The sequence below is a fragment of the Drosophila takahashii genome, chromosome 3R, assembly GCF_030179915.1.
Source record: "Drosophila takahashii strain IR98-3 E-12201 chromosome 3R, DtakHiC1v2, whole genome shotgun sequence".
NCBI lineage: Eukaryota > Metazoa > Arthropoda > Insecta > Diptera > Drosophilidae > Drosophila > Drosophila takahashii.
Window position 1 is genome coordinate 16,738,704 of NC_091681.1, and position 23,796 is coordinate 16,762,499.

General features: G+C 39.3%; 2 protein-coding genes across 5 annotated transcripts; one reads left to right on the forward strand and one right to left on the reverse strand.

The window, feature by feature from the left end:
• Window positions 1–562: 562 nt before the first annotated feature.
• LOC108064315 (organic cation transporter protein) lies at window positions 563–19,233 on the forward strand. 4 transcript variants are annotated; one of them, XM_070217125.1, is made up of 7 exons: window positions 563–730; window positions 15,441–15,727; window positions 15,789–16,019; window positions 16,103–16,361; window positions 16,622–17,039; window positions 17,345–17,851; window positions 18,469–19,233. In XM_070217125.1, exons 2-7 carry the CDS (start codon window positions 15,629–15,631, stop codon window positions 18,713–18,715), a joined length of 1,761 nt encoding a protein of 586 aa, XP_070073226.1. In that variant the 5' UTR covers window positions 563–730; window positions 15,441–15,628; the 3' UTR covers window positions 18,716–19,233. The 4 variants fall into 4 exon arrangements, with proteins under 4 accessions (XP_070073226.1, XP_070073224.1, XP_070073225.1 ...); XM_070217123.1 differs by lacking the exon at window positions 563–730 and adding an exon at window positions 5,813–6,165; XM_070217124.1 differs by lacking the exon at window positions 563–730 and adding an exon at window positions 10,628–10,809.
• A 1,738-nt stretch (window positions 19,234–20,971) lies between these two features.
• On the reverse strand, window positions 20,972–23,447 carry LOC108064332 (organic cation transporter-like protein). The gene is made up of 5 exons (XM_017151827.2): window positions 23,195–23,447; window positions 22,462–22,907; window positions 21,986–22,403; window positions 21,425–21,931; window positions 20,972–21,363 (listed from the first exon to the last, which is right to left on the reverse strand). Exons 1-5 carry the CDS (start codon window positions 23,335–23,337, stop codon window positions 21,237–21,239), a joined length of 1,641 nt encoding a protein of 546 aa, XP_017007316.1. The 5' UTR covers window positions 23,338–23,447; the 3' UTR covers window positions 20,972–21,236.
• Window positions 23,448–23,796: the final 349 nt, after the last annotated feature.

Genomic DNA, 23,796 nt, shown 5'->3' on the forward strand with positions numbered 1-23,796 from the left:
CGATATGCCCGACTGTTCACATTGTAGCGCCCTGTGACGCCATCAGCCATCCCTGGTCGGCACACAACGACCCCCTTTTTCGCCACCTGGGGGGTGAAAGGGGGGTTCCAAGTGGCGCAACAAGCATGCATTTGGGCCAAGCACATTCGGCGCCACAGCAGGCGACTTCCTCAAGATACAGATATACGGATGAGTGCTCGAGTATCTGACTGCCTTGGGCATATCTGGGTATCTCTCTCTCGAATCGCTCTTTATCGCTATGGCTGCGCATGAGTCGAGACAACGGTGACGTCACTCGAGAAAAGCGTGCGCGCTCTCAGCTGATTTTGACCGCCTGCTACGCGCACATGGCGATATGGCGGTATCGTGAAAATACAACTCGTATACATTTTCATTCGCTTGCCTCGTTTTCCACAGTGCAGAGCAGAGGCTGAGCGAGCGCTTGACTCCTGTTTGGTTAGTCAGTTGGTTTTGTGTTCAGTTTACGTCGCGATTTGGCAGTATAAACATCGCAGGACATCGAGGGACAAGGGACGCGATGCCGGGTTCGATGATATTGGTCCCTGGCAGTGCATTCGTTTATTGCCCCAAGGCGCTGAGACCCTTGGCGGCGTTGCCCTAGGATATCGTATAGAGGTACTCGCCCTGAAGTTCCCACAACTGTTGTCCTGGCAACTGAACGTTCGCAACCAGGATTTGTGGTGGGTCAGGCCTCGACACGCATCTCCGGGTGAGTCAATTAGTTCACTCCAGTCCGCCTTTATTAGCTTCATAATTAAAAAAGCATTCGGAGCTGTCATGCTCAGCCAATTGAGGTTTTGTGGTTTGCTGCATTGCCCATACGCCCCGTGGCCTCATCTTCGCAGTGCCAGAAAAAATAAATCAACAAAATGTATATATAAATTTAATATTTAAAAATAGCCTAAAGGTAAATCCGAAAAATTGCAATTTAAATATTGTTTGTATAAATAATAACTTGTTGATTCAAATGTAGATATTTAAACATTTAGGTAAAAGCCTATCAAAAAATAAACATTTTGTTATTATTTTTAATTATCTTGTTTGCCTTAAAGCTTGTTCTAAAATATTTTAAGCTTTAAAATAATTAAATAATTTATTTTCTAAATTAACCTTTCAGTATCCTTGATTTGGTCTAAGATTGTTGGCAATTATGTTGGGCTTTCCTTGTGCAACTCCCCATCTCCTCATTCCAGATATTGATTTTTAGTGCCGGCGCCGGCAAATACTCGCAGTTGAGCAAATAAAGTTGACGCTGTCTTTGTCCGTCTGCCTTCATTGTCCCGCTCAGGAATTGCAGTGTCCTTTGTGCCTTCTCCCCGGTGGAAGGAGTTTGCCAGGACCTTGGTTCTTTGTGCTGACAGACATTTAGATCCCACTAACGGGCCACCATTTATATCAGTGCAAAATACGCATCAAAAGTTGTATTCCCTTTGCGGCAATAAGTTCCTTGAACTTTCAGAAAAAAAAATAAAGGAAGGGAAAATTCCCCGCGAGTTGCCAAAGAACTTTTGCAGCTCTCATGCTAATGAGATTGATAATTTTATTGATTTAATAATTCCGGCTAAGTGAATCACTCTTTATAATCCCCGCCCGTGATGTTAGGTATTATTTCGATAATTATAATTACTCAGTCGCGTAATGACTTCGATCGTTTATGCTGGGCCATTTTAATTATTTACAATTACACTGGATTTGCTTAGCCGCCAGCTGACGAAAGTCCCGTCTGCCTGTAATTACCCTTGAGGCATATCATGACCAATATTCCACCCAGTCGCCCCAGACCCTATCGCATTACACATGGAACCCCCCGAAGTCGCCAAGTAAGTGCTAAATAATGCACAGAGATTGCAAAGTGTTTCTAGTTTGCTTCTGTCCTGTTCTGTTTGCTCCACTCGGAAGACTCTGGCCTGACATTGAATAATGATGTTGTGAGCTGGCGTTATTAATGCTTTCTGAAGCGTAAATATGAAATTTTTGAATAACATGGGACCATCAAACTAAGTCTGACAACTCACTCAAAGCGAGCATAAATTTTGAAAAGGTACAGGATGCCGGCTTGTTAAATCAATGAAGTGTGTGAAAAATTACGCATACGTCATGTGGTACAGGTCAGGGACTTAGCCACTCCATTTTTCACAATAAAGTCACTTAATTGTAGTAAAGCCGTCTTGTTACCTGCATTCATTTATTTACATTTTCCACTTTCCCCTCCATTTTATTTTTAAACCGTATTGTGTGGAATATTCATTAATCATTAATTTATAAATATTTTTTCACCTTTCAATTTCACTTATCATCATTGAAACCGCTTTAATCTGAATATTAGGAACAAATTGCGCAAATTGAGTATACGCTGCGTTATGAAAACGAACATTTCCGGTGCTCAGTGAAAGAGATTGATATAGGCAGAACGATAAAAACAGATTCGCTAATTTAATTTGGGTCTTCGACATACACACTTACAATACGGGCATGCACGTTTTTCTTCACTTAAAATCCAAGACTTTTGTTTACCAAATAATAGCAAAAACATCAATTGGAGCACCATAAGAAACCATAAGTAATTGTTCGGTTATCAAAATAAAAAAGCCCCAAAAACAACAAGTGAATAATGAACGCAATTTCCTTTCAACTTGGAGCATAATGGGTGGAAATCAAAGAATCGCTGAGTCATAGAAATTTTTGGCCTTTGTATGCACTTCCCAAACTTTGTGTTCATGAAAATTCATATACGTAGGTATGTATATCACTATGGCAGACGCGATTTGCGTGCTTATAAATTAAGGCAACGTCTGTCTCTGTGTATTTTGCCGTCCTTGAGCAGTCCTATAAATAGATGTGCCCCCTGAAGACCCCCCAAAGACAACGTCCGCACCGATGTCGAGTTCCGAGTTCCATTTACACGCCAGGAGACCCTCAATCTGAGGAACCTGCCCCATTTGCCGCTTCTCCCAAGTGCTGGCCATTTTGTTGGTACAATTGTAAAACGTATTTTATGGTAATTTTCACTTCTTATGCTCGAGCCACGCACATTGCCCCGTGATGATTTACGATGCCTCGGATTTTGCAGCAAGGAGTAGATTTGATTACCGTGGTGAAAGCTTATCAGGTTTCGTTTTGGGATAAACAAACCCAATCTGCGTCATTCGATTCCTAATTAGTTTATTTGCCCCCCATTCGCATTTAAATTAGCGATCGCATAAATCCAAGCAGAAAAACAAAAAAACCCAGCATAAGCATATCAAATTGCTAAACATCGTAAAAACATTTAATGGAATTATTTCAAGATAAATAAATAATAATAATTCGTTTAGTGTATTTTGGTATTTAATATGGCAATTAAATTAATTTCAATAAAACAAAGAATAAGAACAATAATAACCAACTATCCACACTTATATATTTAAGTTATTTTAATAAATAAAAACTGAATAATAAATCGCCCTGTCAACAAACGTCAAACAGATGCCGTTTAAAATATAGAAAAATGGCAAACAAACTGACAATTATTCCCCTTCAGTTTACTGTATATAATTAATACAATTGATCTTGGCAATATGCACATACTATATTTATGTTTTTCTATTTTTAATTTATTTGTCGTTCCATAACTCAACATCAGAAAAGTCAATTAATCGTTATGAGTAGGTACTCCATAAATATCCCATAAGGCCAAGGAAAGTACAATAAGCATTGTGCTGTCAATTTCCGGTATTAAAGCCAGACATTAAATGAACAAAAAATTCTAATTATCAATTTTCAAGAAATCTTATTTAATGCATAATAACGAATTGATATTACTGTTAAATGGAATGGCTCTTATCATTATTGATTTGATTTCTAAAGTGAAAATTCAATGGGTTGAGTGGAAAAATTATTTTATTTTCTTATTTATAAGATTCCCAATTTAGAATTCTGTATCAATTTAAATTGCAATGACAAGTTATTGGCCAAGTTGGCTGTCGCATTTGTTTAATAAAACCCAATATGTCATGCATAATAATTGCATTTGTTGCATCGCGTCTTGAGCAAATAGAATGAGACGAGTCGATTGCGGGTCAAGGTTATCTGAGTATCCAATCGTTTCTCATTATAAGCCCTCTTCTTTATTTAAAGAACCCATTAATCCTTCTACAAAGTAGACCTCAATTTTCAAATGCATCACAATTGCAAATATAGAGTACAAGACTAATTATAATCCAATAGGCGGCAAATTGCGAGAGTCAACAAATGAGTAAGCAGATTCTTTAAACGCTGCCAAGAATCGAAAAATCTCTCGAAAACAAAGTACTTTTGCTTAGCCGAAACTCAATGTGAAGGTCGATGGCGGAGATGCAATCGTGCCACAACTAAATATGTAGATTAGAAAATAATAAATATTATTTTGAAATAAAACTAATATCTTTATTTTTAATTCAATTAAAATGTATTTTGTATATATTTATTATGGACAAAAATAAGCAGAATTGCTAACAACTCTATTTCTAATTAATAAAATACTTAAATTTTACTTTTTATGTATAAGCAATAAAACTTAGAACTAAAATTATTTACAGCCAATTTATCTTTTTTTACTATTCTTCCACGAACTTTTCTAAGAAGCGGGAATGTTCTAGGAACGAAGATAATAAAATCGTGATTTGTTCTCACCTTCAATACCTGGCAGTCGTTTTCGTTCTGAGCATTTATCAGAATATTTCTCCTCGGCCGAGTGACAGCGGTGAATGCTCTCAAACAAATCGGAGACGCATAATGAAAGCAAACCAAACAAAACAAATAAAATAATTAAATTTGGGCATTTGTAAAGAGAATATTCGACTGCTGACGTCACTGTTTTGGGGCCAGACGCTGGCAAAACAAACTAAAAATCAAGCGCAAATCGAACCGGTTCCGTTTGGTTAAATCGAAATACATATAATAAATAATTGTTAACAAAGAACTGCAATAATCAGATTCATTTTTGTTGTTTGTACCGATTTTGCATGCAGTTCATGCTCAACAGCTCGCTCTTTTTATATTTTTTAACGGGTAGAATGGGGTGTTTCTTGGCGGAAAACTTTTGATTCTCATTCCGATTTCATTATGTTTAGTTTGATTTATTTTGTGTGCTTACCTGCCATCAGGTTATTATTGCGTTGTAACGCATCGGAGGGCAAAACGCATTTCGAGGGTGTAGCAAACCATTTCGACCCTCGATCTGCATTATTAGCACGGAGAAATGCGTAGTTTGTTTATTTCTTAGGGGGTTGATATCTGCAAGATCTAACAATAGGAAAATTCCCCTGCAGTTAAGCATCCCTAAAGACGATTTTACTGGGGTAATGCACCCTGTAAAAACAGGAAGACAGCGTTGAACAGCTGAGAAGAAACAAAAAGAAATAAAGGAGAGAGATTGATAGAGAGAACATTACAACAAAATCTAAATTGTAGGTATATCTCTCTTAAAAAAATGGTATGGGGTATGCTAGAATTACATATTAAAGTTTAAACGTGTTCTATTATTTAAGGTTTACTTTAAATGAGTTTAGCAATTATCATATAAATTGGCAACAAATACTTTAAAATATAATATTTTGTAACATATTTAAGTAATTATAAGGGCAGCGATAAAATGTACTGGAGTATTTTCATAATATATATTTAAAATAAAATTATTGTAATAATTTATTTGATCCCTTTTATAGGGTATCTCGTAGTCGAGCACTCAACTATCCGCAACTATTGCTTTAGTTTTTCTTTGCCAAAGTCATGGCCGATATTTTGAATACCTGACGAGCATTGAACAGTCGCACAACGGCGCTCGCTCAGGAACGGAACCCAGAAATCGCATCCGCGGAATTTTTCAATTTTCGAACTGCAAGTGCTAACGGTGAATCGCCGTATATCTGGGCATTGTATACTAGACAACCCGTTGAGTAAAAGTTCGGGGTTAAAGCCATCAGTTGTACACACATAGTAGTTGCTCCGTAAATTCTCAATCAGACGGTTTTTTAGTGTTTTCAGTGAATCGGCGGGTGCCAAAGTGCATTCCTATGTGCGAGTGTGAATAAGAACAAGCAAAAGGCAAACAATTAATTGACGACAATTGAAGTGCAGTTGGCGATCGGAAGAGGCAGCAGGCAGCATGCAAAGAGTTTCTCGCAGGCGAGTGGAAAGTTTTGCATTCGATCTATTTATTTGCGCTCGGTCGCCAAGTGTCGGCCCATATAAATAGCAATTAACGAATTTATGCAATCGTCTTCGGCCAGTTGTATGATTTCGTGCACACACAGCCAGCCTTATAGACCATAAATATGTTTATGCGCACGTGTATGAAACTGTGCCCCCTTTAAAAATAGACCGAATAGAATGAATGCAAACCGTTTGGTTTTCTATTTATTTCCCATTTCCCAGTGCCAGTAGCATTGGCAGTGCCTCCCCCGAACCGGTTTCAATTTAGTTTTTCTGGATCGCGACCAAGACACACGTTCTTTTGGCCTTGGCCAATATACGTAATATCGGGGCTCCGTGTGGGTTCTAAAGTGGCGAACTGGAACCTCTGGGAAATTAAATGGGGAACGCATCTGAATGCCAATGGGATTTTCTCTGTGGGAAGCACAGGGTTATTTCGTGTCCTTGTTTCCTCATCTCAAGTTTACAAGGATGCGTGGGAGCTAAGTACTTAAACGATGCCAGGGAACACGGTCTAAGGAATATTACACTTAATCAGCTTGTTTTCATATGCTCGAGTTCAACAAATATCAGCACAAACAGAAATACTTAAAAGAAAGTTCAGTAAAGTGTACAGTTTATTTATCTTAATCTTAAATGAAATTGGCTCAACAGGTGACAGGTAAAGATGTCTGAAGATAAGACTGAACAGAACAAGAATTTGCGTTTCGATGTTTTTAAGAGTCAGCAAAAAAGCAATAAGATTACACAAATTAAAATTGTTTTGAAATTTACAAGGAGCTTAACACTAAAATGATGCAATTGAGTTAATCTAAAATTTTGCATACGGGCAATTTCTATAAATATCAGTGCAATCAAAAGCACTTAAAAGAAAGTTCAAATACACTTCATTTGTCAGTATCCTAAATTAAATTGACTCAAGGGGTGATAGGAAAAGGTGTCTGCAGATAACACTGAACAGATAGCTATAAGATATTAATATCTTTAAAAATAATAAGATGAATCAGCAATAAAAAATATCCAAACAAACAACTAAATATGGAAAAATTATAATTCATTAAAAATTTGTTATCAAGTATTTATTTTAACTTTTCCTTGTTGAAAGTTTTTTTTTGATGTCTCTTAAACAAACCAATTAACTAAAGTTTATTTTGTATTCCTGAACTACATAATAATTTAAAGTGCCTTTCGTTGAGATTTCCTATAGAAGTGCACTCTATATTCCCGAGTGCCGTTAAAGTAGTTGGGGAGCAATTACACCTGAGCTGCAGCTACAGTTTTTTTGCACTGCGGCGAGGGAAAGGAAATGAACCGATCGACGGAGAACCATTATCTCTGGGCAACCAGTTGGATCTGGTATTCGTATTCGTACGATAATCTTGATTGCGTTCGTGGAAGCAATCTCCTTAGTGCAGCGGATCGCATAACGTGTTTTGATTTTCGCAGTTTGTAACTGGTTTCCCAAAGATACCCTCTCGAATGACATTTGACCGATGTCGAACTCAAATAGCTAGTTATGTCGATTCTTATCGGGGTCTCCACCGTATGATTGATGCTTGGAGTTCGGCCCAAACTCGTTTGCCTGATACATTTCTATTTAATTAAGCCCCTTGATTATGCGCATATATAGTCTTTGCATAAATTAAAGAACAAACAAAAAAATTAAAGCAAAAAAGTTAAGTCACGTTTTTGACTCATTTATATCAGCTGTCTCTCTGTGTGTGCGTTTTTGTTTGTGCGAACGATAAACAAATATATTATTTGAAATTAATTTTGAACTTTTTATGCCGGAGACGTCGTTGTCAAGCTCGTTTGGTTTTTTGGTTTATATTTATTTTTATTTGATTTTTGTTGATATTTTTTTTTTTTTTATTGAGGGTCAGCGCTGAAAAATCTCTCTGTGTTGTTAGTTTTGCACTATTTTTTTGATGTGTCTGGCGGGGAGAAAGACTGGCCCAACGTGTTTCGCCATCGAAAGTCTGTTATTCAGCTCGATCATAAAATGTTAATGCGTAGTCTGGGCTGGCGGCCCCGACTGGGTGTGGATCGGGCATATGGGATCTGGGATCGGGGGTCTGTTGTCTATATAGCTATCAGCTGTAGCCAAAGGTAAGCCTTTGTGCGGCCTTTTGTGGCGAAACCGATTTGTACCGGTTCGGAAAAGCTCCAAGTCCCCAGCTAAAAACCCTCTGATCAATTTGTTTTGTCTCCGGCCCAGTGATTCCCCTCCCTCCACTTGGCGATGGAATATTCCCAACACTTATGCTGGTACGGCGTTCAGCCAGCATATATCTCGTGTATATTGTAGATGGGGATGCCATGACATCATTTGCATAGCCCATCTCGGGTGACTTCGATCCAATTGGCCAGTGTTTCTCGGTGAGTCGGCACTTTCATTCATCGATTTGTTTATGCAATAATTGATTGTTGTGCTTATGTTTGGCCACCCAATTGAATGGCTTTCTTTCGATTGTGATCGTTTTTTTGGGCGAACTCTTTTGGAGGAAGTACTTTTTGGGTGGGTCAAACAACTCAAGTCGGCAAATTTTTAAATGGAATTTTATGGGTTGGTTTGGGAGTAAAATTTCCATTCTGGATTTGATATTTTTTGATAATAGAATGGGTATACTTTTAGCTAATTTAAATATTCAAAAAGATTATTGTAAAATAAGACATTAAAAGCTCACACAAAAAGATGCTAAAAATGATTTCAATTAATGCTCTGTCTAACTATGGAAATAAAGGGTAAATAATATATTTTTTATTATTGTAGTAAATTAAAAAACATAAAAAGTCAATGACATTTGTCAAATGTTGTTGATAAGATTAAGTTTTTACATGTCCCATCAAGGTTTTCTTCAGACTGAGTTTTTGATTTCATGCCCTGCCATCACGTTCTAAGTATAGCATTTCATGTTGTTTGCCAAGAATGTTGGGTATCATTTGAGCTTTATCTTCTAACTATAAAACTGAGTGAACGCTAGATATATAGAGTACCGAGAAGAACCACAAATTTTGGTATTTAAGGAGGGCTGGATTAACGACACTTGTTGCTGTTTCTTTGAAGGAGTTTTTTTTTGGGGGCCCCTTGGGGGTGGGGGAAATGAAATTCAGCTATTTCATGGAGAAAAACTGCTGACGCCATTTGTCGAGCATACGCCGCATTGCCCCACGGCTGATTGTACGAGTCGCGAATGCGAATTCGAATTCAAATGGGAGCGAAAAAGTGCTCAAGCTGAGCCCGTGCTCATAATTGGTTACAACTGACACAAACCAGTCCGGATCGGATGGCCTGGCCAACTCGGCGACTCAAAGAGTGAGTCAAATGTAAAGAAAGAGAGAGAGAGTGAGCTTTATCAGGGGGAAAACATTCTCTCGATGGAGAGTCCTCTTATCACTCGGATCTGGGGGCTTTTCTCTTACCCCCTTTTTCGGATGGTAGTTTTGGACAAAGTGTTCCGGTTTGTGGCTGTAGTACCAATTATATCTTATCTGGCCTTCAGCACTGTGGTTCAAATGGCGGCCGCATTACTCAGAGCCATCTAGTTTACTATAACTTCAATGCGATTCTGCGACGCAGATCTGGCATATAAAGATATTTGCCCCATTTATCGTCCCGCATTCAAGTAAATCCCATCTGGCAATCTTCCCCTAATTGTTAACCCATTAAAACGGAAAACACTTCGTTATGGAGGCGTTTGTCACTGGCATTATTTTTATTTGTCGCCAAGCGCTCTAATTGATGCCAACAGTTTTGTATATCTATTTAATAATAATTGCTGCTTGGCAAACAAAAGACATTTTGCCATAAAAGCTTAATCAGCGACAAACAAAAGCAAACATTCGAATCAATTGAAGTTCACAGAAGGGAAATTCGATATAGAGGGAATAGTGTTTTCAAACTGAACTTAACGAACTTGAATGGGTACACAGCGAAAAGGGTAAGGTATTTATTAAATGATTAGTAAACTAAAATTTCTAGATAATTGGTTTAAAAAAAGGTAAAATATAATGAATAAATTCTTTTTTAAAATAATGATCTAATAATTTACCATTTAAGATTATCACTTTTTCATTTCATAAAACTATCTCAAAGTTTCTTTCTGTGTAAATATAAGGGTTGCAGTGAAACTAATCAAATGCATTCTTAATGAATTGAAAGACAGAGAAATAGAGGGAAACAACTAATACTTTTTCGGTACCCAAAAATCAGTAGTCATAAATGACTCCCCAATTTCTTTCCGTATGAAGCGGGGGAAAATCGAGTGAAAGGGATAAAGTGCATTCTTTATTTGAATAAAGAGAGAGGGCAACAGCGTGGTAGAAAGAGAGGGGCGAGCCAAGAACACTCTACTCATTTTCAGTTGCAGCTTACAGCTGGCAGCGGAACTTTGCTGGCACGCGAAAGCATTTAAAACCGACAACATTCGGTGAACTTGAAGTCAAAACGAATCCAATTGTCACGCGAGCAGCAGCAGAAGATCGCGAGCGAGAGGCCAACAGCTGATCGCTGAGTGTGTGGGAGCGAGTGAGTGAGAGGGAAAGTCGCTCAGGATCGGCGGGAAAAGCAGATCGACCTGTCGCAAAATGTAAAATTCATAACAAATTGCCTAATTAGTAAGTTCAATCCCTGATGGCTATTATTATAAAATCCGTTTTCGAAACATTTCGCAAGAGTGTGTGAAAAAAACAGACGCAATAACAATTTATGATATGAGGGAAGTTTAAGTTTTGCGTGCTAAAAAAAACCTCAATGAAAAACCACAAAATTCGAACGGTTCAAGGACCAAAACTGAAGAAAATAAATACACCCAGAAAAAAAAATGACCTAAAATGTCAAAAAATGGCCTAGAATTTAGGTAAAATTGGCCTAAAACTGGAGCTAAGTCCTTGAATGGCCTAAAATTTAGGATACCATGACCTAAAATGTTAGGCCATTAAAGGCCTAAAATGGGGGTAATTTTTGGCCTAGATTTTAGGTAATTGGCTGCCTAAAAATATGAGAAAACCCCTATCCAAAAGTTTAGGCATTCTTTGGCCTAAAAATATGTACTGAAAAATTTATTATATTATAAAGTAAATACAGAAAAGTTTATAGCTAACTCGAGGTCAATGTCGGGCATAGTCTTCAAGAAGTCGTCATTATGCCAACACACAAAAAGGAGCGAGGAGGCTTCACAGTTCAGCAGTGAAATCGCTGTCTTATTCAACGATCGAAGTGGGTTACCATGCAAGCCGCGCTATAACTGGTTGGGAATTATAGCGTCGCCAAAACGGTATCAGAGTTCCGTGCAAATTTATTTAGGTAAAAGGCATTAATTTTAAGGCCCACGCTGACCTAAAATATTAGGCTATACGGGACCTAAATAGTAGGGCAAATATACCAAAAATTTAAATTTTTAGGCAGTACTTGACCTAAAAAGGAACTTTTAGTCCATTTAAAATGTTTTAGGCTATGCATGACCTAAAATGTTGTCCATCATTTTTCTGGGTGTAGAGAGATGATAGATGGTGATTTACAAATGATGTTTATGGATCCAATATTGTGATTCCGCTCCAATTTATTTTTGGTTTGTAAAAACGTTAAAGGGCAGCCAACTTTTCAGAAAAGAAAGCGAACAGAATATATTTTTTGAACAAGCCCAGAGCCAGACACCAAAATCTCCTTTGTTTGCTTTGTTATGGGGCGCCTAAAAAAAACACTTATACGCAAATACACCCCAAGTTAAATTCCTTTTAGCCCGACACCTTTGCATAAGCATAATCTAGGTGCTGTTAATATTGGCCCAACAAATTAATACAGTCCCGAAGATGATGGTCGTAATTCTCGCCCCTGATGTGTTAGCGCCTTTGATTTGATATTCGCTTTTTTACGCCTCTATATTGTTTGTTTTTCAAGTAGGTGCTAAAGTTAGACGGAGAGTGTAAGAGGATCTGCCGCCGAGCAGCATATAAACGCAGCTTAGTCACTAATTCAGTGAAAATCCCCGCTCGATCGGTCGGATAACAGGGCGTATGCGCGATGATGAGTAATGCTATCTATGAATATGAAATGAGAGTTCTTCAAAAAAGGGCCAATGGAGCCCTGCACTTTCTTTGTTCCTTTGTTGACAGCCGCCGCACAAAGGAAAGCCCCATGAAAATGCAATTATTTGCAAGAGTAATGTGTATTTTCCGGCTCTTGCGAAAGACCATCCATCTGGCAAATACAAGTACAGTTGGCCCATGTGAAAAGAGCGGCCAGCACGTTTTTTCTTGGCTGGGGGAAAGTGCGATAAGATCGAACCCGTATTCCGTATTTTGCGTTATGGCATTGAGTTTTTCGGCTACGCACCTCGATTTTTGGCCACTAACTCGTTAGCACTTGGAAGTCGGCTACTTGAGTGCTGCGTGTAGTCGTCTGAAGTTGGCCATTATCTAATCGGCATTTAGTGGGCCGCATGCCTTGTACTCGCCTTACCCACTTGATTGGGTTTTAATTGTATCAGAGTATTAGCCATGAGCTTTGATTTCTGATTAGTGTTGCCAACAAATTGATATTTATTTATGGCTCCCGGCTCATTCTACTTTAGCTACCAATAAGCCTCAAGTGTGTAATAAATTGTCGTCTACTAATTGCCGAAGAATATTGACTAATCAAATTATGCTTTCCTCTAATTGGTTGCGTCTTTTACAGTGGCTTTATTATTATAATAAAAGAACAAAGTTCAAGGGTCCATTGCTATCATATCTTTTTGTCAAGCACGGCAGGTATTATTTTGTACCTTGCTGTTTTAATGTTAATCTTTGTTAAAATATGTGTTCTTCATGTGCTCACCAACAGAACAGTATCTTTGCGGTTATGACTCCTCTTAAAACCTCAAAATAACAAATGTATATATAGAAACGGCGAAAAGAAAGCGACCCCAAAAGAGCGTATAATCAATGCGTATTACAAAATCACTGTCAATGCTACGATTGTGATGAATAATTAGCAGAATAATCGTAATGGAGTGAGTCAGAAAAGAATTTCCCCCTCTAAAGAGATATTATATGCGCCAAAGTCTTAGGCAAAAATATAAACTCGATAGGACATTTATTTATAGGGCAAGCTAATCTAAATTATTCAGAAGGGGAGTTTGTCTTGAGAATTAGCAAGGCAATTTCCTCTGCATGCGCTACAAAATCCGATCACAAGGGTGTGGAGTATGGGGATGTAAATCAAATGAAATCGTATCGAATCCAATCAAGTATACGCCGTGTGGTCTCTCATAAAAGACCGAAAATCGCAAAATTCAAGCTTGGCCAGGGGCTATTTGTTTGTTTTTCACAGGTTTTGGATTTAATTATGACCTGTTTTCTGGTCCGCCTGTTGAATTCGATTTGCCGCCGCCGCTGCCGTCGACGTTGCTGTGCGCGAACAGAACAGCTGTTTGGCGTTTTTAATAAACAATCGTCGGCATTTGGCAGCTCAGTTTGTGAGGAGCGTTCGGCGGATACACATCGCACTTATCGCTCTTGGCCAGCTCGTCCGTCCCAACGGGCCTTAACGGTTCCGCCAAAGCGCACTAATAAAGCCAAAAAAAAAACAATAAAAAATAAAATTATACAAATAATATTTACAAAGTTTTATTTAAATCAAGTCGATCGTGCGCGTTTGTTTTCGTGATTATCCAAACGGATAAACATTCAAATCTCGGGCTACAAAAATATTTTCGCTTTTTATTGGCCACGGCGTGTGCGTTTTGTGACAGAGCCATTGAACTTTGAAGTATAGAAAATATTTGGAAAGACATAAGCAATAGTATACCTAAATCCCTATACTAATTTGTTGTCGGGAAATTCTGTTTGCGGTGCGTCGCAGAAAAGCGCTTGTTTCTACGCTGCAAGAATTGTTTAAAATTATTCTTTTGTTTCGCCCGATCTGCTTTGTCGGTTGGTTCGTAAACAAATTTTGTGGCCGAATTTGCCAATTTCCCCATAAAATATAGCAAGAGGTAAATAAAATTTAGTTCCAAAAGTGAGCTAAATAAATAGATTTAAAGCAATTACGAAATGTTAATGTTACGAAACTCGAAAGATTTAGTGTACAATGTGTAATCAGAAGGAACCTTGGATTCGTTTCGACGAAAAGCTCACAAAAAGTGGTTCTTGGCGTGGAAAACCAAAATAAAAACCAGTTGCAAACAACCGAAATATGCATGAAGCGCTCCGCAAATTATTCATTTATTTCGCCAAGATGTAAATCATTAATGTCTCGCTAGCTGCCACGCTGTTGTCGAGTGGCCAACTCCCAGGGCAAAAACTATTCGGAGAAATCCAGCCGATCTATCCGAGGTCTACATACATATATCGTCACCAACACGTGCTCGGTCCCCAATTGAAAGTCGATTCTCGTACTTGACAACAGTCTCCGCTCCGAGTGGAACTATGGCCCTGGCATTAGTCAGGCCTCCCTCTAATATTTCTTGTTTTTTTTTCGGGGTTTTATCTAAATGAACGCCTATATAAATATTTTGCCAGCGATAAGTCCATGTAACCGGCTGTACTGATGACCTCCATTTCGGCTCGTTGAACACGCCGAACGATGTTTGGGCAAAGTCTGATCGCAGTTATCTTCGGTCTCCGGATTAGCGAACGGTAGCCAACTGATTATCTCGACTGGCGAATCATGTTCAATATGGTTAGATGGTTAGATGGTTAGCCCCGCGTGGAAATGTTGTTTTCTAATCGATTTTCTCGCTAAATTCCCAACAAACGTGCTAAATGAATCTAATTATTTGCCTATTACAATTATTTTAGACGAATTAGCGGGGAAAAGTAAACTAGGAATAGATGACAGAACGTGGCTAGACATAGCAATTAGAGTCACTCAAAAAATATCGGAACTTGATTAGAAGCTTTAGGTGCCTCAATTTTATTTTAACATCCGTAAGAACTATAAAAATATCACAAATATATTTATTAAGATGGAATTGTTTATTATGAGTATAAGTAAACTTTGTCAGTTCTTCTTGAAAATATTGTTAATACTGATGAAAGAAAAGCTTCTCAATATACCTTAAACTGTAAACAGCGCAAACAAATGGTTTATCTTCCATTCAAATTTAGTGTATTTTGTATGTGATTGCTTGTGAAAATATTTATTTAATTTCTTTGTTGTCTGTTTGTTTGATATACGGCCTGAAAACATAATAATCTTATCTAGATATATTCTCTGAAACGTTCAATGACCCAAATTAACGAACCAAACACGCTCTTCATTGCAGACCAAGCCAAAGCAACAAATGTGACAACTAACAATAAATTGTGATACAACACATGTGAAATCCGCTGGCAAATTGGGCTCGCCTCCTTTCCCCCTCAAAAAAAAGCTAGAAATTACCGTTCGAAGAACCAAGTCACAACCATCAACAGTACAAACAACTCACTTAGCTCCAATTAAACTCATTTCAACATGGATTTCGATCAGATTCTGGCCAAATGTGGCGACTTCAATCGCTACCAGTTCATGATACTCGCCCTCTTCGGGTTTATTAATATCATCGTATCGATGGTGAGTTATTATAGTTCTTAACTTTAGATTGCATTATTTATTTTATTAATTTGCATTTCAGCATTACTTTACACAAACAGTCATTAGTTTTGTGCCAGATCATTGGTGCTATCATGATAAGTTAGTGAATATGACCTATAAGGAGATCGGGGAGATCTATGCTCAGTTCGAGAATCCCTCGTGCACTCGACTAGACGACATTATCAGTGTCCACAATGTCACCGTGAGCAGCAAAGCCTGCGAGAAGTGGATCTACAACTATGATTTCGGCTACAGAAGCATGAACACAGAGGTAGGTCTGGGTTTTTTTCAAACCATAAAACTGGAATCAAGAAAGTTCTAACTATTGATAATTAATAATCAAATTTCGTTTAGCTCAACTGGGTCTGCGACTCGGCGTACAAGGCTCGCATTGGCCAGTCCCTGTTCTTTATTGGCTCCGTGGTGGGCACCCTCTTCTACGGCCTGCTCTCCGATAAGATTGGCCGTGTTCCCGCCCTAATCTTGTCCAATTTCTGCGGCTTTGCCGGGGATTTCTCCACCATTTTCACCAAGAGCGTGGCCACCTTCACCCTTTGCCGTTTCATTTCCGGTTTGGCGGCCGACACAAACTTCTACCTGATGTACATTATAGGTAAGTGAAAGAGTAGTGTACCTATAAATTAGAGCTATTATGTGACTATTTATTTTTGAGTACCATTTAGCAAGTTTATTTTCGATTAAAAATATAATATTTGGACTTAATGTTAGCAAATTAACTTGGTAATAATTTATAAAAGTGAAGGCGATATTTATGAGAATAAAGAAAGGGAATATTTGAATTTCGTATGATTTCAATTAGTTTATTTTAATTTTTAGCTTTACTAATGCTTTATAATACTTTATATCTTATAGTGCTCGAGTATATAAGGCCCAGCATGAGAACCCTGGGTCTCAACATGGCCGTGGGTCTGTTCTACTGCCTGGGCCTGGTCTTCACTCCCTGGCTGGCCGTTTGGGCGGGTCACTGGCAGATCTACCTGGCCTGCACATCGCTGCCCATCCTGCTGGTGGTTCTGTACTACTTCGTGGTTCAGGAGAGCGCCCAGTGGCTGGTGACCAGGAATGACATCGATGGGGCCATTGTGAGGCTGAAGCGAGTGGCCAAGTTCAACGGCTGCCGGGTGACCCAGGCGGAGTTCGACGAGTTCCGGCGCCATTGCCAGATGACCCGCGAAATGCAGGGCGGAGATGACAAGAAACAGGCCACCCTGCTGGACATGTTCAGAACGCCGCGCATGCGCAAAAACACACTCATTCTGTTCTTCAAGAGGTGAGCTACACACAAAAAAAGCATGTCGCCGTAAAATCGTTATGTGTATATCGTTTTTACATTAAATACTCATTTCGACCATATCAAATTTACCTGGCCCCAAGAAATGTTGATATTTCATAATGTAAAATCGATCTACGTTTCATAACAATTTTTTTTTGGGCTTATAAATATGTTTATCGAAATTCAAGACTCAAACTGGAATAGCTTAAATTTCTCTTTGGAGGTTCGAGTTATGAAAGTATTTAAAAATATTTATTTTAATATCTCTTATAATATTTTCTTTTATTTTCTCCCAACCATAGCATGGTAATCACCCTGTGCTACGATGCCGTCTCCCGAAATGTGGAGGGCATGGGCATTTCGCCCTTCATCATGTTCTCGCTAAGTGCCTTGGCAGTGCTGCCCTCGAGTATCCTGCTCGTCCTGCTGCAGGATCGCATTGGCCGGAAGGGCATGGCCTCGGGATCCCTGCTAGTGGGTGGCCTCTTCACAGCCGCCGCCGGAATTGCGATTGCCTACCAGCAGCACAGCCACAATGCCATTTTGCTGGCCTGCCTGACGATCGCCGCCCGTTTCGGAGTGGCCATCTCTTACGAGTCGGGCTCCCAGTACGCTACCGAGCTGATCCCCACCTGCGTGCGGGGTCAGGGAGTGGCTGCTGTCCACGTCGCCGGATTCGCCGCCTCCTTCCTGGCGCCCTACATTCTCTGGCTGGGCACCTTCTTCAAGGCGGCGCCCTCAATCATCCTGGGCGTCCTGTTCTTCGCGGGATCTTTCGTCTGCCTGCTGCTGCCAGAGACGCTAAACAGGTTAGTAAATTAAATTTAGGAAATTCATCCTTTTTTAATTTAATTTTAATTTATTTGTTTTAATATCCCGATTAAGTAAGACTAGGTATTTTTGAGTAACATCGGTCACTTTATTTGAATACAAGATTTCAGTAAATACAGATAAGAACACTTAATTGGATGATCGACAAAAAAATGAAATCAAGATTGATTGATGATTAATGAATCCATCATTGTATCTGCTTATAATGATCATTAATAAAGATTTGAAGCTTAAGATTACTGCAGTCTTACATTTACTTTCTAATCAAAAGATCTAGAGAATTAATAACGTTTTACGATGAGTTGATTAAAATGAATGTGTAATTTAGAAACATTTTGTTTATTACATAAAGATTAGCTCTTTGCTAATTAGATGATAAATTGTTTTCTTAGTAATTAAATTTTATTTTGTCATATTAAAGCTAGTATACAATACTAAAATTAATTTAAAGAAAATGGCACTGGAAACTGAAGTCCTTCGGCCAAGTAATTAAAATATGCGATTAATGTCTTGAATTGCAATACAAATCGGGAGATAGAAATATAATTACTATCTTACTTGGAACATTTTTTTAATAATTTTTTTTTATTTTTAGGAGCCTGCCCACGACAATCGAGGAGGGCGAGGTGTTCGGCAAGGGCGAGCGGATGTTCGACTTCCCGTGCCTGCACAACCGGCACGATGACGCCGAATCCGACTCCGAGCTGGAGAAGTACAAGCGCAAGCACTCGCTGATCGACGCCAAGCAGATGCAGATGGAGTCCTGCTCGAACGGAAAGCGCAAGCAGTCTTTAATCGATGCTGATCGCGAGGAGCAGGCTCTGAAGGACGCCAAGCACTGAGGAGCGAAGGTGACCTTCCGCCCTCAGTAGTTCGTTAGTAGTAGTTTAGCTAACCAATTTTCGCCTAGACCTTAAGACCCCAGGCCTACAAAAAATGTGTGCTCAGTATGCGGAAGCCTTTTCTTATATGTATAGAGTGTACCCTTACAAATTTATATATATACCTACAAATATGTATACTTATTTACCTACTCTAGCTGGTAATCATTTAGGGCGTAGCTGTACATTTAACTCGATCGAAAATTACTGTTTTTCCAAAATGCTGATTGTGTATAAGAATGGAATCGTATAGTTAACACTTAAGCGGCACAAAATCACTTAACTACAACCAATTGAATACTTATCGTAAGAGTTTTTCATACCTTCATGTACATAAGTGCGATACTACTTAGGCCAGTAACTGAATGTTCTATTTTTGATTTTGATCCTTAAGCAAATGAGAACCATTAAGCAAACTGATAATAATTATTTAAAATTAGAAAACAAAATATAAAATATACAAATTGAAAAAAAATGTACTCAAATGTTGTTAAGTTTTTCTTTCTTCTTTTTTAAGTTTTTTTATTAATCTTAATTTAAGAACTTGTTGCAGCCAAAAAAGATTTTGGCTAAACTCCATCTATGAGCGAGAAGCGAAGTCTGAAGATCGCCAGCGCCATCTGGAGCTGGGGTTAGGAGGAAAAAGTGGGGTGAGTAGGGTTGCAAGAGGCAACAGAGGGAAATGTAAAACTTCGTCCCAGATCCAAATCTAGGCACAAACGATGACCACCCGAACTCTTTCCATTTTAGCAGTCATCAGAGTAAGTTGGGCCCAATTTCATAAAACAGCCAACATAAAGTTTAAACTACAAAGTTAAGGAAAAAAGGTTGGCTATACATATACATAAACCTAAAATCATTGGAAAATATTAATTGTTCGAAACTACGGAAATACAGCAGTTTTTAAAACAATAATCAAATAAACAGTGCTTGCAGGTGGTTACAGTTTTACATATCTACATATGTACGAGTTTATCGCATGCGATTTCCAGTCTTGTTTCCCATTCAATTTAAAATGGTCTTTCCAAAAGTCTCGAACTGAGCGGGGAAAGAGAGGGAGAGGAACGAATGGAAGCTTAGCACGTCCGCGTTTCCTAAAGTCAGGCAAAGGAAAAGAGAGAGAGGATGGAAGTAACTTTAAGCCGGATTCCAAAAGCTAGGCAAGGAGAGAAGAGATGCTAAAATTTCAGTTGGATCGCGAATTTTACCGAGCCTGACGTTCGCAAGGTTTTTCCTCGGAAAATCGAGTAAAAATGTTGGAAAAAGGTTTAGATATAATGTTAATTAACAAGTTGAAGTAAACGCCTTACTAATTTTCTTAAGTAAATCGTAACAAGCAGTGCGAGGAGTGTAGTGTAAGAGTAAAAAGAGAAGGTAAATTCCTTTTTAATTGGCTGGCAGTGAAATAATTGATTGCGAGTAAAGTAGAAGTGTTAAATGTATTTGTTTAAGTTATTTCCCATATATACATAGACGCTTATACCTAAGCCGCCATTAACCTTGGTACAAAATGTGATTTTTCTTTGCATTTGCTTTAATGATATTGGAGAGCAGATATACATTTTTAAATCCCAACAACGGAACGGAATAATTGGTGAGTAAAAAATTCATAATTATATTGGTTAAGATAATGTTGTTTTTGAAATCATCAATATTGTCCATTAAGTTGCCGAGCAACCGCCATTAGTTTTCAAAAATTAAAAATAACAAATAACTACTACCTTTGTCCCACTGTGCGCTTTCGTATGTAGGCGACGAAAAGGAAACGGATTACAGTAAGGAGTTATATATATTCCATCCTTCTTCGCACTTCGTTCGTTGTTTCTATTGGAAGTTTGTATTTGATTATTACCTGCTTATTACTTACACAGGCCTGCAGGAATTTAGTTTTGGTATCTTCCAAAACGATTATATTACATGTGTATTTTTCTTTTAAATGTTTAGCTTAATAAGGATTTTTTATTGGCGTATATAAATACGTTTTATAAAGTTGAAAAGAAACCGATATTTTTACCTCCGCTTAAAATGAATATTTAGCAGTCCCACCCAGCAAACATAAAGGGTCATTCAAAATAAAAGAAAATAAATTAATTGGCTCAGAATGGGCCCATAATATAGGCCCATAATATAGACCCTTGGCAAACATCTGAGGAAACAAGTGCGTCCTATTTTCTCTATCACTTCGGTTTTCTCATAATTATAATTATAATTGTCAACTCCATTTGCTTTTTAAATATTTATAAATTTATTGTGAAAGAAAAGGAGTACATCATATATTTATACCAGTTCTGTTGTGGATATATAGGTTGGATAAATGTATTCTAAACAACGGTTTTTGTTTAATTACTATGCATCCTTCACATGAGTAATAACTATCAGACCATTCGGTTACAGGGGTCAACATTCCGTCGGCCCCATCATCAGGTTAAGTGGCTAGCAGGTTAAACAGCAGTCAGCTTTCAGGTGCATCGTTCTCTAGGGTTTAGGGTTCAGACTTGAGGTCCTCATGCTTGGTCAGACTTTCGCGGCGTTTGTGTAAGCATGGGAAGTACAGGCAGCTCTCGTTCATCGCGAACCGCTCGCCATCGGCCAGGGTTTCGGGGAGTTTCCTAAATTGATGGTGAAATTAGTTAAAATGGACGATCTTAAAGGTAAGGGCCCTTCACTTACTTGTGCAGAGTTTCTGGAAGGGTGAGGCAGAGCAGAGCGCCCAGGAACATCAGAATGCTGATAAAGATCGAGGGCAGTGGCTTGTAGTACTGCGCCAGGTAGATCACATAGAAGGCCAGTGAGCTGGAGGCCAGGCCCACCACATGGATGTTGGACACCGCCTGGCCGCGCACACTGGTCGGAATGATCTCGGCGGCATATTGGATCTCTGCATCGTAGGAGACGGTGGTGCCAAATCGGCCCAGACCCACCATCAAGGCCAGCAGGATGGCGTTCTCATTGGGATCCAATACCGCGATCAGGAATCCTGTGGCGGCGGTGATAATTGCACCCACCAGTAGAGCTCCACAAGCCATGCCCTTGCGACCGATCTTGTTCTGTAGCAGCAAAATGGTGAATCCCGCTGGCAGGTAAACACTGGAGGTCAGCGAGAACAGCTTAAAGGGCGAGGAGCCCAGACCCTCCATGTTCCTGTTGATCACGTCGTAGGAGAGCGTAATTATGACCCTGAAATAAAAAGGTTAGCTATGTGATATCACAACAACAAAGGATTGGACCTACGATTTAACCAGCAGAGTGGTGGTGAAACGACGCAGCCGGGGAGACTTAAACATCCCCAGGAAAGTGTCCGTCTGCTTGTTCAGCTTGCTCTCCTCGTTCATCTTCTCGCGATAGTGCTTGACAAACTCGTCGAAGACGGAGTCCTCCACCTGGCGACCATTGAACTTGGCCACCTTCTTCAGGCACTGGACCGCCTCATCGTACTTCTTCTTGGTCAACAGCCACTGGGCACTTTCGCAGATGAGGAGTGGATATATGAGGACACCCAGAGCTGGCAAGGAAGCCAGCCAGAGGTAGCGACGCCAGTTGCCAATCCACATGGCGATCCAGGGCGAGGTCATCAGGCCGAAGCAGTAGAAAACTGCCAGGATGATGTTCAGACCAAAGGTGCGACGCTTGGGACTAAGGTACTCGAAGACTGCAGATCAATAGATGAGTTATTTTGTGTGAATTAGCTGTAGAATCCCCAAACTCACCCAAGATGTACATGAGGTAGTACATGGTATCCGTGGACAATCCCGATACAAATCTGGAGAAGGCGAACCAGGGCAGCGTGTGGACAAAGGAGGTGATAAAGTCACCAGTCGCACCGGACAACGAGGCCATCAGCATGGCGGGCAGTCGGCCAATATGATCCGAAAGAAATCCGAAAGATATTGTTCCCACCACTGAGCCCAGGAAAAAGAAGGATTGACCCACAGCCGGCTGGTGGGATTTGTCGCAGACCCACTTTAGCTCGGTGGTGAGACTTTCGTAGCCGTTCTCCCTCTCGAAGATCCAATCCTGACAGGACTCCTCCTCTGAGGCAACGCCAGTGCCATTAACCACCTCCGAAAGAAGAGTGCAGGAGGTGTGCGATACGTTGGAGTAAATGGATCTCAGCTCCTCGGCACTCAAGCCCATCAAGTCATCGTGGGAGCACCTGAGGAGGAAATTATATTTAAAGTCATTTAGAATTAAGTACTGATTTTATTTCAAATATAAAATCAACGAAATCACTTTAAAAAAAATTAGAGCCACTAATATGTTTTTATGCATATTTATTTTTCATTTTAGTCAATTATATAAACAACTGATTTTACTTAAAAATTCAGGCAAGAAACATATGGCAAAAAAATGATATTTTGTCGACTTTTTTTTGTACTAATTCAGTATTGTTTAAGAGATATTTTTAATTTTAATTAACCGCACTTTAGAACCATTACTTACCAATGTTCTGGGGTAAAAGTAATGAGGGTCTGTGAGAAATAGTGCAAAGAGCTGAGTATATTGGTGTAGCCGTACAGAATTAGTAGGACAAACTGAAACCGTCCAAAGTTTCCGCACTTCTCAAGCACGCGATCGAAATCCATACTGATCTCTAAAGAATTTTACTTTTACTATTAACTTAGACACTTTGTTTATGTGGACAGCGCGTTGAATCTTCCAAGAAAAGAGTCAACTACATTCTGCCTGTACGAACAGTATTTTGACGCCCAACTTGGATCGGCAGCCGCCTTATATAGTATAAAGATGTAGGCGTCGCCCCTGATTAGGATGGGTAATTAGTAACACCGAGAGATTGGGCTAGGCAATCTCTGTCGCTTTTTTGGGGTGTGTGCCGATGATAAGAGGCTGAGACCAGAGCAAACATTCAGTCGAACAGGTGAACGAACAACCCTACACAGTAGATGTTTGTTTACCCCGCATAAAATTAAAATTTACAGACAATCAACACAGCTTCAACAAGCACTAAGGAGGGATATTTTTTCAAACTATATAAAAAATGGCCTTGATTTCTAGATGCCATATAAACATTTCATCAAAGAAAT